This window comes from Capricornis sumatraensis, chromosome 13 (genome assembly GCF_032405125.1).
Source record: "Capricornis sumatraensis isolate serow.1 chromosome 13, serow.2, whole genome shotgun sequence".
Lineage (NCBI taxonomy): Eukaryota > Metazoa > Chordata > Mammalia > Artiodactyla > Bovidae > Capricornis > Capricornis sumatraensis.
This window is the reverse complement of record NC_091081.1, coordinates 62,477,833-62,491,842: the sequence shown is the minus strand read 5'-3', so window position 1 is coordinate 62,491,842 and position 14,010 is coordinate 62,477,833. Positions and strand designations below refer to the sequence as shown.

General features: G+C 43.2%; 1 protein-coding gene across 1 annotated transcript in view; it reads left to right on the top strand.

Annotated features, from left to right (window-relative positions):
• Positions 1–1,602: 1,602 nt before the first annotated feature.
• Positions 1,603–14,010, top strand: part of IL20RA (interleukin 20 receptor subunit alpha) — a 32,880-nt gene continuing 20,472 nt past the window's right edge. Inside the window, exon 1 of the mRNA XM_068985293.1 lies at positions 1,603–1,722. Within this exon, the coding sequence (XP_068841394.1) occupies positions 1,614–1,722 (109 nt within the window). The 5' untranslated portion in view covers positions 1,603–1,613. The remainder of the gene's footprint in view (positions 1,723–14,010) is intronic.

Here is a 14,010-nt window from a genome sequence, read left to right as displayed (position 1 = left end):
TCTTTGCTATGGTGGAGTGACACTTTAGAGTGTGTGTGTGTATTTAAAACCCAGAAAGGGACTTAACTGCTTTAGTGAAAGAAGTGAAAGTCATTCACTTGTGTCTGACTCTTTGAGACCCGAGCACTATATACAGTCCATGGAATTCTCCAGGCCAGAATACTGGAGTGGGCAGCCTTTCCCTTCTTCAGGGGATTTTCCCAACCCAGGGATCGAACCCAGGTCTCCAGCACTGCGGGCAGATTCTTTACCAGCTGAGCCACAATGGAAGCCCTTTAAAATCCTATGGAATCTTCCTCCAACTCTTCAGTTTTTGTTTTTTGTTTTTTGGTTTTTTTTTTTTACTTTACTTTACTTTACAATACTGTATTGGTTTTGCCATACATTGACATGAATCCACCACGGGTGTACATGCGATTTGAGAAGTGGTATTTTGTGCACTCCACTCCAGTACTCTTGCCTGGAGAATCCCATGGACGGAGGAGCTTGGTGGGCTGCAGTCCATGGGGTCGCGAAGAGTCGGGCACGACGGAGCGACTTCACTTTCACTTTCCACTCTCATGCACTGGTGAAGGAAATGGCCACCCACTCCAGTGTTCTTGCCTGGAGAATCCCAGGGACGGCAGAGCCTGGTGGGCTGCCGTCTATGGGGTCGCACAGAGTCAGACACGACTGAAGCGCCTTAGCAGCAGCAGCAGCAGCAGCATTGTGTGTTACGTGTTTAGTCCCTAAGTCATGTGGGTCTCTTTTGCAACCCCATGGACTGTAGCCCACCAGGCTTCTCTGTCCATGGGGATCTCTAGGCAAGAATACTGGGGTGAGTTGCCATGCCTCCATCAGGGGATCTTCCGACCCAGGGATCAAACCCGCATTTCTAGTTTCCTGCATTGGCAGGTGGGTTCTTTATCACTAGTGCTACCCGGGAAGCCCACTGATAACATAAAGCCCTTTTTAAAATGTTCTCCTTCCAAAACTCTTACCAAATCAATGAGTCCAGTCAGGAAAACAGAAAACACACTGTTTACTTTAACAGAAAGAATTCGATACGAGGAACTTTTTAAACAGTCGGGAGGGAATTTTTCCCTGCAGTAGTGACCTCCTTGGACTTTCCCAGTGGCACAGCGGTAACGAACCTGCCTGCAGGGCAAGAGATGGGTTCCATCCCTCGGTGGGGAAGATCCCGTGGAGAAGGAAATAGCAACCCCTCCAGTATTCTTGACTGGAAAATTCCACGGACAGAGGAGCCTGGTGGGCTACAGTCCATGGAGTTGCAGAAGAGAACGACACGACTTAGAGACGAAACAACAGTAACAAGTGACCTTGTTATTTGGGAGGCGGAAAGTCACGGATTCTCGGAGCTGCGAGCCCGACGGGCTTGGAGGAGAAGTCGGACACTCCCCCTGGCGCTGGCACCCAGCCCCGGCTCCGGCGGGACGCGGGTGGGGCTCCGCCGCAGCTCCGCCTCCCCGGGCACCCAGCCGATTGGAGCGCGGCGCTCAGCCTGAGCCCGGGCCCAGGGTGCGGAGGGGAGACGGCGCTCCCAGCGCCCGCGGCCCGAGTGGGCGTCCCACGCTGACGGGTACCTGCAAAGATGTGACCCAGCCCCGGCGCCCATGTGCGCCCCCGGACCCTCAGCGAGGGTGGCGGCCAGAGGAGGCCCGGCACCCGGCCTCCTTGCCCTGCTGTTCCTGCTGCTGGTGGCCGCGCCGACGGGACGGGCAGGTAGGAGTATCCGGATTTTACTTTCAGGCGCGCGGAGCAGGAGGAGCGCAGGTCAGCGCGGGGAGCCAGGGAACCCGGGGAAGCAACGCCGCTGCCTCGTGCGCGCTGAGAACTTACTCACACTTGTTGAGAGGGTGGCGGGTGACGGTGGAGGCAGGTTGACGGTAGTCGCTCCGAGTGGACCCGCAGGTGATAACTTGCGGTCGGCGAGAGTGCCCTTGCACATTGCACTTGCCGCCCCCCACCCCCGCCCCCGTCGCAGGCTGTCGCCACCCCCGCCGCAGCCCCACGGACCAGCTGCCCTTCTACAGGGAGCATCCCAGAGAAGGAGGCGATGCCTGAGCTTTAAAAATCCAAACCGGGAAGGAAGAGCTGGGCTCGCAGGGGACGGGAGCTAGAAAGGGGCAACGTTTCTAAAGTAAGATCCCTTTCCTGGGCAAGTCATTTTTTTCCCCCTTTGCAGTTTTGACCACGTACATCTAAGTGCCCTTTGATTTTTCGGAAGTAACAAAACTTTGAACTGATCTGTGATACAGGTTTTTTTCGTTTTGTTTTTAAGCTTTAACTCTACCAGCTGCAAGCCAGTAAATCAGAATGATTCATTAACTGATTTCTGTTTTCCTTCTGCATTTCTGGTATACGAGAAAAAGAATGTTTTTAAAGCAAGGTACCTAGGATCCTCTCTTTTTAAAATTTTTCAAGCAACAGAGCTTGAAATACTGTATTTTGTGCAGATTTGATCCAGGCCTCTATGTTTTTAACCCAGAACTGAATAATGACTGTGAATGCAGGAAGTTGTCCATGAAACTGTGGTGTCCTTAGTAATCAAAGAACAAGTTGCAAAAGTTCAATATAATTACAAAGGTAAGAAAAGTGTGCATATAGATCTTGGAGAGATTTTTGGACAATAGACATTATGCACAAAAAGCTTCTCTTTCTCTTCTAAATCCTAAAGTTACCAGAAATGGTCATTCTTTTCTCTTGTGATAAATATCCCTAAGTAAGCCGAACGGGAAGAGACTGCTCCTGACTTAGCCAGATACTGAGCTTCAACTAACTGACAGGAATTTAATTGTTTCAATTTAATTGTTTCTATTTCTAATCAAAGAAATAAAGCTTGCTCCTTGATTGGATTGGGAGGCTGACATTAGAAAGTAATAATATTCTTGGCTTCGAAGCAAAATTAGGGGAAAAAACAAAGAAACTCTCTCCTGACCCAGGTACTTTCTTGGCTCATCTTAAAACATTTCTGTCTTCTTCTGGGCCTCCAGGCACACTGAGAGCTGATGGGAGAATCAGGTGAGAAGGTACATGTGTTTATGTGGATAGAGAGCTATCCCGTCTTGTTGGTTCCACCACCATATCTGTTGAGCCATGTGAACTTTCTAAGAATTATATGACATTGCCACATTCCAGTAGTAAATGCTTTAATATTTCAAAAATTTTGGCACAAAAATTTGAAGTCACGCAACTCTGTGATTGGATCAGGCTGTACTACAATAGCAAACCTCCAAAGAGAAAGAAAAAAAAATTTCAATGTGGCATCAGCATTTTAGGAAAGTTCTTGGTATTTCATTTCAGGTAAACTTTTAAAGGAATTCGGAACATCTGTACCATACCCACAAGGCAGGAAGGACACAAACTCGACTCTATCAATTCTCAGGGACAGAAGTTTCAGTAGGAAGTTCATCATTATGGTTTGGCAGTCTGGTTCTGTTGGCCTAATCCCCTGTCTTATTTGTCACTGCAGATAAAGAATCCTGGTCAGCATAATATTAATGAGCATTTAAAGCCAGTAACAGAGAGTGGGAGGAGATGACCTGCCAAAGTCACGTATCTCCTCTCCTCAAATCCTTAAGAAACTTCCACTGCTGACAGAATCATTCTAAATTCTCCTGTGTGGTCTTAGGTGACCCCCTCCTGCCTGTCTCTTCAGCCTCACTCACACCACTTAATTCCTACTATTGTGGACTTTTTCCAGTTCCTAGAGCAAATGAAACTCTTTTGCGTCACAGGGACTTCATACTTGCAATTCCTTGTGCTGGAATGTTCCAGCCTACTCTGTCTCTGGCTAACTCCTGTTCAGACTTGACATCTCACCTCCGGTGTGCCTCCCTCAAGAACAGCTTCCCAAAATCCCCAAAGAGGGGGGAAAGAAATAGAGTTTATTGTGTCTATGAACAAAGGAGCCAGCTCTAGGTTTGGAGCTTTCAAATATGGTCTAAATATTAAAATATCTCTGCTTGTTAGAACTAATATGCTATATTTAACACAGCAAGGGTATTCGTTGAAGTGTTTCTTCTTTGATATAAACACAGCAGTATCAGGTATTTTATTTCATGGAGAAGTTATTTTAAGATATTTTTCACACACACAAATGATTCCAGTGAACTAATTAAATTTTTTTCATTGCTTTCTTCTTTTTAGCTTTTAATTTTGAGCTAATATGAGACTTACAGAAAAGCTCTAGAAATAATTGAGCTCTCATTAACCCCCTCACCCTGTTTTTCTTAATTTTAAGATCTGAACCATACAGGGTTCAGAACCGTGAAATTAACATTGATGTAACACTGTTCAGGCTTCCGAGGTGGCTTAGTGGTAGAGAATCCGCTTGCCAATGCAAGAGACTTGGGTTCGAACCCTGTGTTGGGAAGATCCCCTGTTGAAGGAAATGGCAACCCACTCCAGGATTTGTCTGGGAAATCCCATGAACAGAGGAGCCTTGTGGGCTACAGGCCACAGAATCCCAGAGTCAGAAACAATTTAGCAGCTAAACAACAGTGTAACACTAGTCACTAAACTACAGACTTTGTTTCAGTTTCACCCTTTTTTCCCACTAACTGCTTTTGTGTTCCAGGATCTCCATTATCTTTAGTTGCTGTGTCTCCTTCCTCTCCTCCAGTCTGTGACAGTTCCTCAGCCTCTGTTGGCTTTCATGTCCTGACACTTTAGGAGTCCTGGTCACGTTTCCCTCAGACTTGTCCCTCAGCATGGGTTCATTTGAGATTTCCTCATTAGAGTGAGATTATTCCCTTTGGGCAATAATACCACAGAAATGGCGTTATCTTTACCAGCCCATCCTGTCAAAGGGTTTATGATATCAATGCATCTTCTTCCTGATGATGTTAACCTTGATCATTTGGTTAGGTGGTGTCTGTAGGGTTTTTCACTGTAGAGTTCCTATTTTCACTTTCTGATTAATAAATATCTAGCGGAGAAGGAAATGGCAACCCACTCCAGTGTTCTTGCCTGGAGAGTCCCAGGGACGGTGGAGCCTGGTGGGCTGCTGTCTATGGGGTCGCACAGAGTCAGACACGACTGAAGCGACTTAGCAGCAGCAGCAACAGTGGGAAGATATTGTGAGATGGAGCAAGTATCCTGTTTCTCCTCAAACTTACACCCACTAATTTTAATATTCATCAATGGATACTGGATGCAGTAACTGTTATGCTTAATGGTGATTTTTAAATTTCACTCTTTCCTTCTCAATTTATTGAATTGAAATTCTAATGCAGGGAAGAGCCTTTGCTTCTACTTCATGTATTTATTTAGTTTCTTACATATATTAATATGGATTCATAAATGTTTATTGTTTGAGTTATAATCCAATACTATTATTATTTAGTATTAATTTTATTGCTCAAATTTTCTGGCTTTGGCCATCAAAAGCTCTTTTAGTTTGGTTCCTGCATGCTTTCAACAGGCCCCGTTCTTTCTTGAGCATTTCATTACTTTGTAGCATCACAAAATATTTCAAATTCATCTCGTATTTTCCCTTCCCCAGGTCTGAATGGGCTTCCCAGGTGGTGCTAGTGGTAAAGAACCCACCTGCCAGTGCAGAAGACAGAAGAGACACTGGTTTGGTCCCTGGGTTGGGAAGATTCCGCTGGAGGAGGGCATAGCAATCCACTCCAGTATTCTTGCCTGGAGAAGCCCACGGACAGAGAAGCCTGGTGGGCTACCATCCATAGGGTCACACAGAGTCGGACACGACTGAAGTGACTTAGCACGCAGGCATGAAGGGCTGAATCAGCCACTTCCCTAAGGAGCTCTAGTTCCTTCTCCTGGAGAATAAGATCTAGAAACCAAAATCTTGTTGCCGGGTGTGCTCATTGCTACTGGAATGTTGTTTCTAGGCCCTCTTTAAAAAAAAAAAAAAAAAAAAAAGACTGACTGGCGATGTTAAAATTAAATATTTCTTCTGCTTTATTTTCAGAATTCTTTTTGATACAGAAAACTAGGCTTAAAAAGACCTTAAAATCCCATCCAAGTGCTTCTCTTGTGAATCTCTTCTGCAGCATAACTTCCATAACTCTGCTGTTGAAGCACCTCCCATCATAGGAAACTCACTACCTGACACCCAAGTCACTATGTCCTGTCGTTGCAGACGTCCAGCTACTGGGATGTTCTTCTGTGTAATGAGCTGAGATCATGATCTCTTTCCTCTTTTCCCATTGTCTCTCTCAGAGTTGGTCGTCACTCCGAGTGGATCAAGTTGTACAGAACAAGCTGCTCAGCTCGTTGACTGCAACCATCACATTCCCTCTGTCTTCTTTCATGTCAGCTAGCCACCTCCCCAGTTACACCATGCCAGGTCCCTGTCTCTTCTGGTCTTTTCTGTAGGTGTGTGTTCTGGATTGTCCATAAGCTCTCAGGTGGGTCGTGATGAGATGGCTCATCTGCCACATTTTAAACACTACCCCTGGCATGTTGGTCCTTAAGTGATTTAGCATCAGGTTCTTGGTGAACACAGGTCCCTAATGCCTAAAAGTTACCCTCCCTTTTTATCTTCGTTATCTCCTATGAGACACAGACCTTGACCCCTCATTTAAACTCAGAATTTCATATAAACATAATTTCATCTTGCAGAGGCAGTTTTCTTTCTCTTCACTTCTTAGATTATGGAGAATGGGAAATATGGCATAATGTTTTGGCTAGAGCTGGTGAAATCTGTGATGATGGACTTAATGATGATGGAATGCAATTAATGAGACTTCTCTGGAAAGGAAATTTTTGCTGATTACAAATATTATCTATTCAAAATCAGTTCTATTTTTCAATGCAGTGCTCACTGCATTGCACGTGGAGATGCCAAAATGACTTCCGCTCAACTTTTCCAATCACTTTATGCGCAGCTTCATCAAATGCCAGCTCCACCTCCAGGCACGGAAGATGGCATACCTCTCTTCCACAGGTTTGTCAGGAAGTTTTCCTTACACATCTTGAGTCTGAGCATGTATGCCTTTCATCCAGCCTCCTGAAATTTCCGTTTCATACAATTACACTTGTATTTTGGTAGTATGAGATATTTTGGCAAGTGTATCCTCTTAGTTAAAGCTTCTGTTTACATTCCTTCCCCCATTTAAGTTTCCTCCTTTTCAATGTTGCAGATTTTTTTTTTCTCCTACATCAATCCCTTCCTCTGCACTTTCAGGTAACTTGGCGGCCCTTAAAGCATTCATTGTTCTCATAAATAAACATTATGTTCATTTTTGAGGACAGATGTGAGCAACAGAGGCCGACTATATTACTTTTCTAGGGCTGTCATAACAAAGTACCTCAGACTGGGTGGCTTAGATCAGTATAAATTTACTATCTCACAGCTCTGGAAGCTAGAACTGAAAACGGTAGGAGAGCATCTGTTCCACGCCTGTCTCCTAGCATCTGGTGGTTGCTGGCAATCCTTGGCATTCCTTAGCTGTTGAGCACCACTCCAGTCCTCTCTGCCTTCCCACAGTGCTCCTTTTGTCTCTTCACATAATCTTCCCTCTGTGCATGTCTCTCTTTGCATCCAAATTTTCCATTTTTATAAGGATACCAGTCATGTTGGATTGAAGCCCACCCTAATGAGGTACTGGAGGTTGGGATTGCAACATACTCCTTTCAACATACATTTATAACACCAACCATACCCTCAAGGGGCTTCCCAGGTGGCTCAGTGGTAAAGAATTTGCCTGCAATGCAGGAGACCCGGGTTCAATCTCTGGGCGAGGAAGATCCTCTGGAGGAGGAAATGCCAACCCACTCCAGTATTCATGCCTGGAAAATTCCATGGACAGAGTAGCCTGGCAGGCTACAGTCCATGGGGTTTGCAAAGAGTTGGACATGACTGAGCAACTGAGCAGGCACACACCATACCCTCAAAGACTTGGAGGTTAGTGAGCAGGACCCATGAGCTTGGCTCCTAAAGTGAAGAAAAGCTGCCTTTTCAATCCTATGTAGTTCTCCTCAACATATTTATTAATCTATGTCCACTGCCAAATGGAAACTTTTGCAGAGGTGTCACACCTGAAAGCCTCCCTTGAGAATGTAAAGGGCAGAGATGAGTCTTCTCTTACACTTTCTGTAGCATGAACATAAGAGAGAGCCACCGTTTTGTAATATATGCAAACACGGAATCATAATGATGTATGACTGAAACTAATATAATGTTTATGCCAATTACCTCAATTTTTAAAAAAGAGAAACATCAATGGATGTGTATTAAGATGATGGAGTTAAAATTTCTTCAGCAGAGGGGTTCACTCTCTTCCAACCTCTATCTCCTGCCTCCATTTCTCTGTGGGGGCACTCTCCTGCAAAATCTTGCTCCAACAGGGACCATTTTCATGCTTAAGGCTAATTACTCATATGATTCCAAGTCAGCCTCCCTCCTCCATTTTACATTAAAACGTATATGTTTAAAAGGTTCTCTAAATTATCTACTAAATGCTTTATGTTGTTATTTTTTAAGTTGACTAATGGTTGGTTTAGTACAAAATAGAACAGCATATGTACCTTAGGAGTAAATAACTTAGGGGAATGAGGTATTTGAGCTGATCAGATGTAATGAAAAAGAATCAGCTTCTTACCCCCACACATTCATTTTGAGTTTTCATAAGTTAAAATATAACTTGATGCAATGTGATTTTTAAATAACCTTCTTTTGAGTATTTTCATTTATTCATTCACTTACTCAGAGTCATTCATTCATACATTTCAGGAACTGTTCTAAGTATTGAATTGAACAAGAAAGCAAGAACGCTTTCTTTGTAGAGCTTTTAATCTCAGATGATTACAGTATAAATGCCAGAACTGAAGAAACCAAGCTTCTTTAGAAGCACAGAATAAGGCAACTGCTCTAATTTAGGAGTCAAGCAGAGCTTTCTATGAAAAGGGAAACTGAAACTTATGAGAATTGCCAATATACTCATTGTATTTTTCATTTAAAATACTAGCAAGAAATTAAATCCTGCTCTAAGCATATTCTATCTGTAAATGACCAGGTAGTTAATATTCCTTTTCCACACTTATATTTCTTTCTTATAAAGCTACTAATCAACAAACAAAACCCAACAACAAATAGCAAAATCCTACGAAAAGGAGAGATTTGTTTTTTTGAGGGTGGTATTGCCAAATGGATAGAGTAAGGAGCTTTGCAGCTTATGGACAGCCTGACCTCAAGGCCCTTGACAGCCTCACCAGGTCATTGTGGACTGCGGCTCTACTCAGTGCTGAGTCCATCTGCAAACAGTTATCAAAAGGCACCCATGTTACAGCTGCAGTTTTCTGAGAAGGCTGGTATCCTAGGTGCTGTTTCCTACTTCCTGAATCAACACAGTCCTCTGTTAGCTTTAATAGCAAGAGCAAGGGAATGTCTGCATTGATCCATTCTCTGCATTGATCCTGGAGAAGGTCCATTGTTGCCAGTACCTTATCCTGACCAGTGTTTTTCTAACATCTTTGTGGCAGGATAACTACCCCTAAGAGCTGATCTTCAGAGAGACCTGTGTTACACATGGATCCCCTGTCCATTGTGTTACATTTAGTTACACAACTTCATCAAGGCATAATTCAACCTGAAGAGGTCTAAATCGAGTCTAGGTCACTGTCAAAAACATCAAAGCATTGACTTGTCACTACAGAGAAGAGTTAGCCCACTGAAAAAGAATGCATCTTTCTGACTGTATTTTTAATGGCTGCTATTTACTTCTGTCTTCATCTTATTTGATTAGACAGCTTGAGATCACACTCTCAACCTCATTTGCCTCAAAATCCCAATCAACAATGAGCAGAAGTAAATACTATTGATTACTTCCAAATCTGCACTAAGTAATTATTTTTAAGGCTTATTTTTTTTGTTTGTTTTTCTTACTTTTTCTATTTTTCTCTGTCTTCTCACATTTTTATCTTGTTCATTTTCTCTCTGAATATGTGAAGTGATAGAGATATCAGTGGAAAAACTGTATTACATATGTGAGGATAAAAAGAAGTACTGGATTTGAAAATGAAGTGAAAGATAAAGTAGATGATATATGTTGATATTTAATAAATATCTGTTGATTGAATTTGGAGCTCCCAATAGTTGTTCTTTCCAATACCTTAATGGCTCCAAATGGGTTCTCTCTGTTCTTTCTTGTCATGTATTTATTTTTAATTTTTTGCTTGCGCTGGGTCTCTGTTGTTTCACGCGGGCTTTCTCTAGTTGCAAAGAGTGGGGACTACTCTTTGTTGTGGTGAGTAGGCCTCTCACTGCGAGGGCTTCTCTTACTGGGGAGCGGAGGCTCTAGGCACACAGGCTTCAGGAGTCACAGCACTCAGGCTCAGTAGTTATGTTGGGCAGCTTAGTTGCTCCGCAGCATGTGGAATCTTCCTGGACCAGGGATTGAACCCATATTCCCTGCATTGGCAGGTGGATTCTTATCCACTGTTCCACTAGGGAAGTCTGTCTCTGTTCTTTCTTCTGTCTTTTCCTTTATGAGGCAAGTTATTGAGTGAGTTGTAGAGACCACAACGCACATGTGAATATTCTTTCCCACAGTTACTGTGATCATCACTTTGGATAGACACTTTGGCAATCACAAAATGTGGAGAAAATCAAACCCTTGCCCTCAAAAAGCCAGTTTCTGAAAGGGAAGGGAAAGCATTCACACAAGAAATGACATAAGCCAGTGGGACTGATTCTCTAACAATGGGACCAATACATGCAAACTGATAATGCCATCTTCAAAATAGGCATTTTAGGAAGCTATGCACAAAAATCTGACAGTGTTTTTCCTAAACTCCTTTTTTCAGAGTTCTGGATAGAACCTGCATACGTTGGTGAGAATAACCCATTAAGTGGCAAACCTCATCTTGAAGGTGTGGTTTAATTTTCAAAATCTTTCAGACCCACTTCCAAGCAACTTGTATAACCAAGATAAGAAATGCTATGTTGGGCAAAAACAAGGTGTGACTATTTTTAAAAAATGAGATGGAATTTTTGCATATTTATAACCTACCTCTGAAGACAGTTGTAGGTAAAAAGATCTGTGTTCCAAATGCCAGAGCTGAGCAATGCCGGGAATAATTATAAACTGTCCCAAGGAAACTGCTTGGAAGATGTGCACTCTTTTTGATGAATAAATGCCAATATATTTATTTTAAGAAGTAGTCTCAATCTTAAAGTCCTATTTACTCTCATGTACCAACAGCAATATTCGAGAACATGTTTAAGCACATAGATTTACTTATTGAGGTGTGGCTGTAAAGAAAAAACATGTTTTTCATGTATGACTTATGTATCACTCATCCATATAAACATTCACATACTAGGCAGGGAAAGCGTGTATTGATGGATTATGTCCAGATGCAGAAAATACCTGCTCTGTAAGAGCAGGGCCTTCTGTGTGTTTCTGTCTTCCAGGGCACCTTAGTAACTGGTAGTTTCTATTTCTAGTAGGTGCCTGGTAATGAGGTTGAATGAATGATATGACTAAGTATACTTCTACCAGGAAGATTCAGGGAAGGAGAAATACTCAGGTTTTCCTCATTGAATTTCTTATATATCTCCTTAGAAGCAATTTTCAGTTCAGTTCAGTTCAGTCGCTCAGTCATGTCCGACTCTTTGCGACCCCATGAATCGCAGCACACCAGGCTTCCCTGTCCATCACCAACTCCCGGAGTTCACTCAGACTCACGTCCATCGAGTCAGTGATGCCATCCAGCCATCTCATCCTCTGTCGTCCCCTTCTTCTCCTGCCCCCAATCCCTCCCAGCATCAGAGTCTTTTCCAATGAGTCAACTCTTTGCATGAGGTGGCCAAAGTACTGGAGTTTCAGCTTTAGCATCATTCCTTCCAAAGAAATCCCAGGGCTGATCTCCTTCAGAATGGACTGGTTGGATCTCCTTGCAGTCCAAGGGACTCTCAAGAGTCTTCTCCAACACCACAGTTCAAAAGCATCAATTCTTCAGTGCTCAGCTTTCTTCACAGTCCAACTCTCACATCTATACATGACTACTGGAAAAACCATAGCCTTGACTAGACGGACCTTAGTTGGCAAAGTAATGTCTCTGCTTTTTAATATGCTATCTAGGTTGGTCATAACTTTTCTTCCAAGGAGTGTCTTTTAATTTCATGGCTGCAGTCACCATCTGCAGTGATTTTGGAGCCCAAAAAAATAAAGTCTGACACTGTTTCCACTGTTTCCCCATCTACTTTCTATGAAGTGATGGGACCAGATGCCATGATCTTCGTTTTCTGAATGTTGAGCTTTAAGCCAACTTTTTCACTCTCCTCTTTCACTTTCATCAAGAGGCTTTTGAGTTCCTCTTCACTTTCCGCCATAAGGATGGTGTCATCTGCATATCTGACATTATTGATATTTCTCCTGGCAATCTTGATTCCAGCTTGTGCTTCTTCCAGTCCAGCGTTTCTCATGATGTACTCTGCATATAATTTAAATAAGAAGGGTGACAATATGCAGCCTTGACGTACTCCTTTTCCTATTTGGAACCAGTCTGTTGTTCCATGTCCAGTTCTAACTGTTGCTTCCTGACCTGCATACAGATTTCTCAAGAGGCAGGTCAGGTGTTCTGGTATTCTCGTCTCTCTCAGAATTTTCCTTCAGTAACATGCAAACTTTGTAATGATTGTGTAATCTCTTCTTCCCATAACACTGTTCTTTGGAGCATTCCCTAAAGGCAGCAAGTGAGTATCCTAACAGAGAGATCTCTGTTTTCCTAAGAATGCTTGGACTCAAGCACCCTCCGAATGGTTGAATAACCGCAGGCAAGTTGGTCACCTCTCTGGGCCTTTATTCAGCTGTGAAAGGAGAGTAGTAACGATGGAGGACAACGTTGTTGTTGTTTAGTCACTAAGTCGTGTCCGGCTCTTTGCGGCCCCATGGACCGTAGCCCACCAGGCTCCTCTGTCCATGGAAATCTCCAGGCAAGAATATTGGAGTGGACTGCCATTTCCGCCTTCCCTGGGTCTTCCTGGCTCAGGGATAGAACCTGTGTCTCCTGCATTGGCAGGTGGGTTCTTGACCATGGAGCCACCAGGGAAACCCATGAAGGACAAGGCTGAGCTAATAATTACTGAGTTCTTTCTTTGTACCAGGCACTATTTTAGGAACCTTATTTAATCATCCCAACAAGCCTATGAGGCAGATAATAATATTGTTTCCTTTTACAAATGAGGAAATTGAGTGCAGAGGCTAAATAACTTACTTCAGGGCACACAGCTTAGGTAAGCGGAGAGCAGGGAGCAGGTGTCAGTGTGGCTCTAGAACTCTTGTTTTTATGACTTCTCTCCGACCTACTCACATAAACAATTATTAGAAGCCAATGAGATAGAGCAGGTGGCCGTGCCCCGTATAACAACAAGCAGTCCTATTATAGACAAAGCAGAGGCCGTACTCAAGTACAACAGCAAATGGGCTAAGCGGTAATAGGGAAATAGTAGCAGAATTGGTAGAGAGAGAGAATCAAGTTCAGAGGAACTAATGTTAACTCCAAACCGTACTCTCCTTCATAGAAGACAGTTAAGTATATTTTCTCAGGTAAATAGTTCCTACATCATGCTTGAAATGTTGGTTAGACGATTCACTTTTTTTTATTTCTTATTTTACTTTACAATACTGTATTGGTTTTGCCATACATTGACATGAATCCGCCATGGGTGTATATGAGTTCCCCACCCTGAACCCTCCTCCCACCTCCCACCTCCCACCCCATATCATCTCTCTGGGTCATCCCAGTGCACCAGCCCCAAGCATCCTGTATCCTGTATCTAACCTAGACTGGTGATTCGTTTCTTACATGATATTATACATGTTTCAATGCCATTCTCCCAAATCATCCCACCCTCTCCCTCTCCCGCAGAGTCCAAAAGTCCGTTCTATACATCTGTGTCTCTTTTGCTGTCTTGCATACAGGGTTATCATTACCATCTTTCTAAATTCCATATATATGCATTAGTATACTGTATTGATGTTTTTCTTTCTGGCTTACTTCACTCTGTATAATCGGCTCCAGTTTCACCCACTT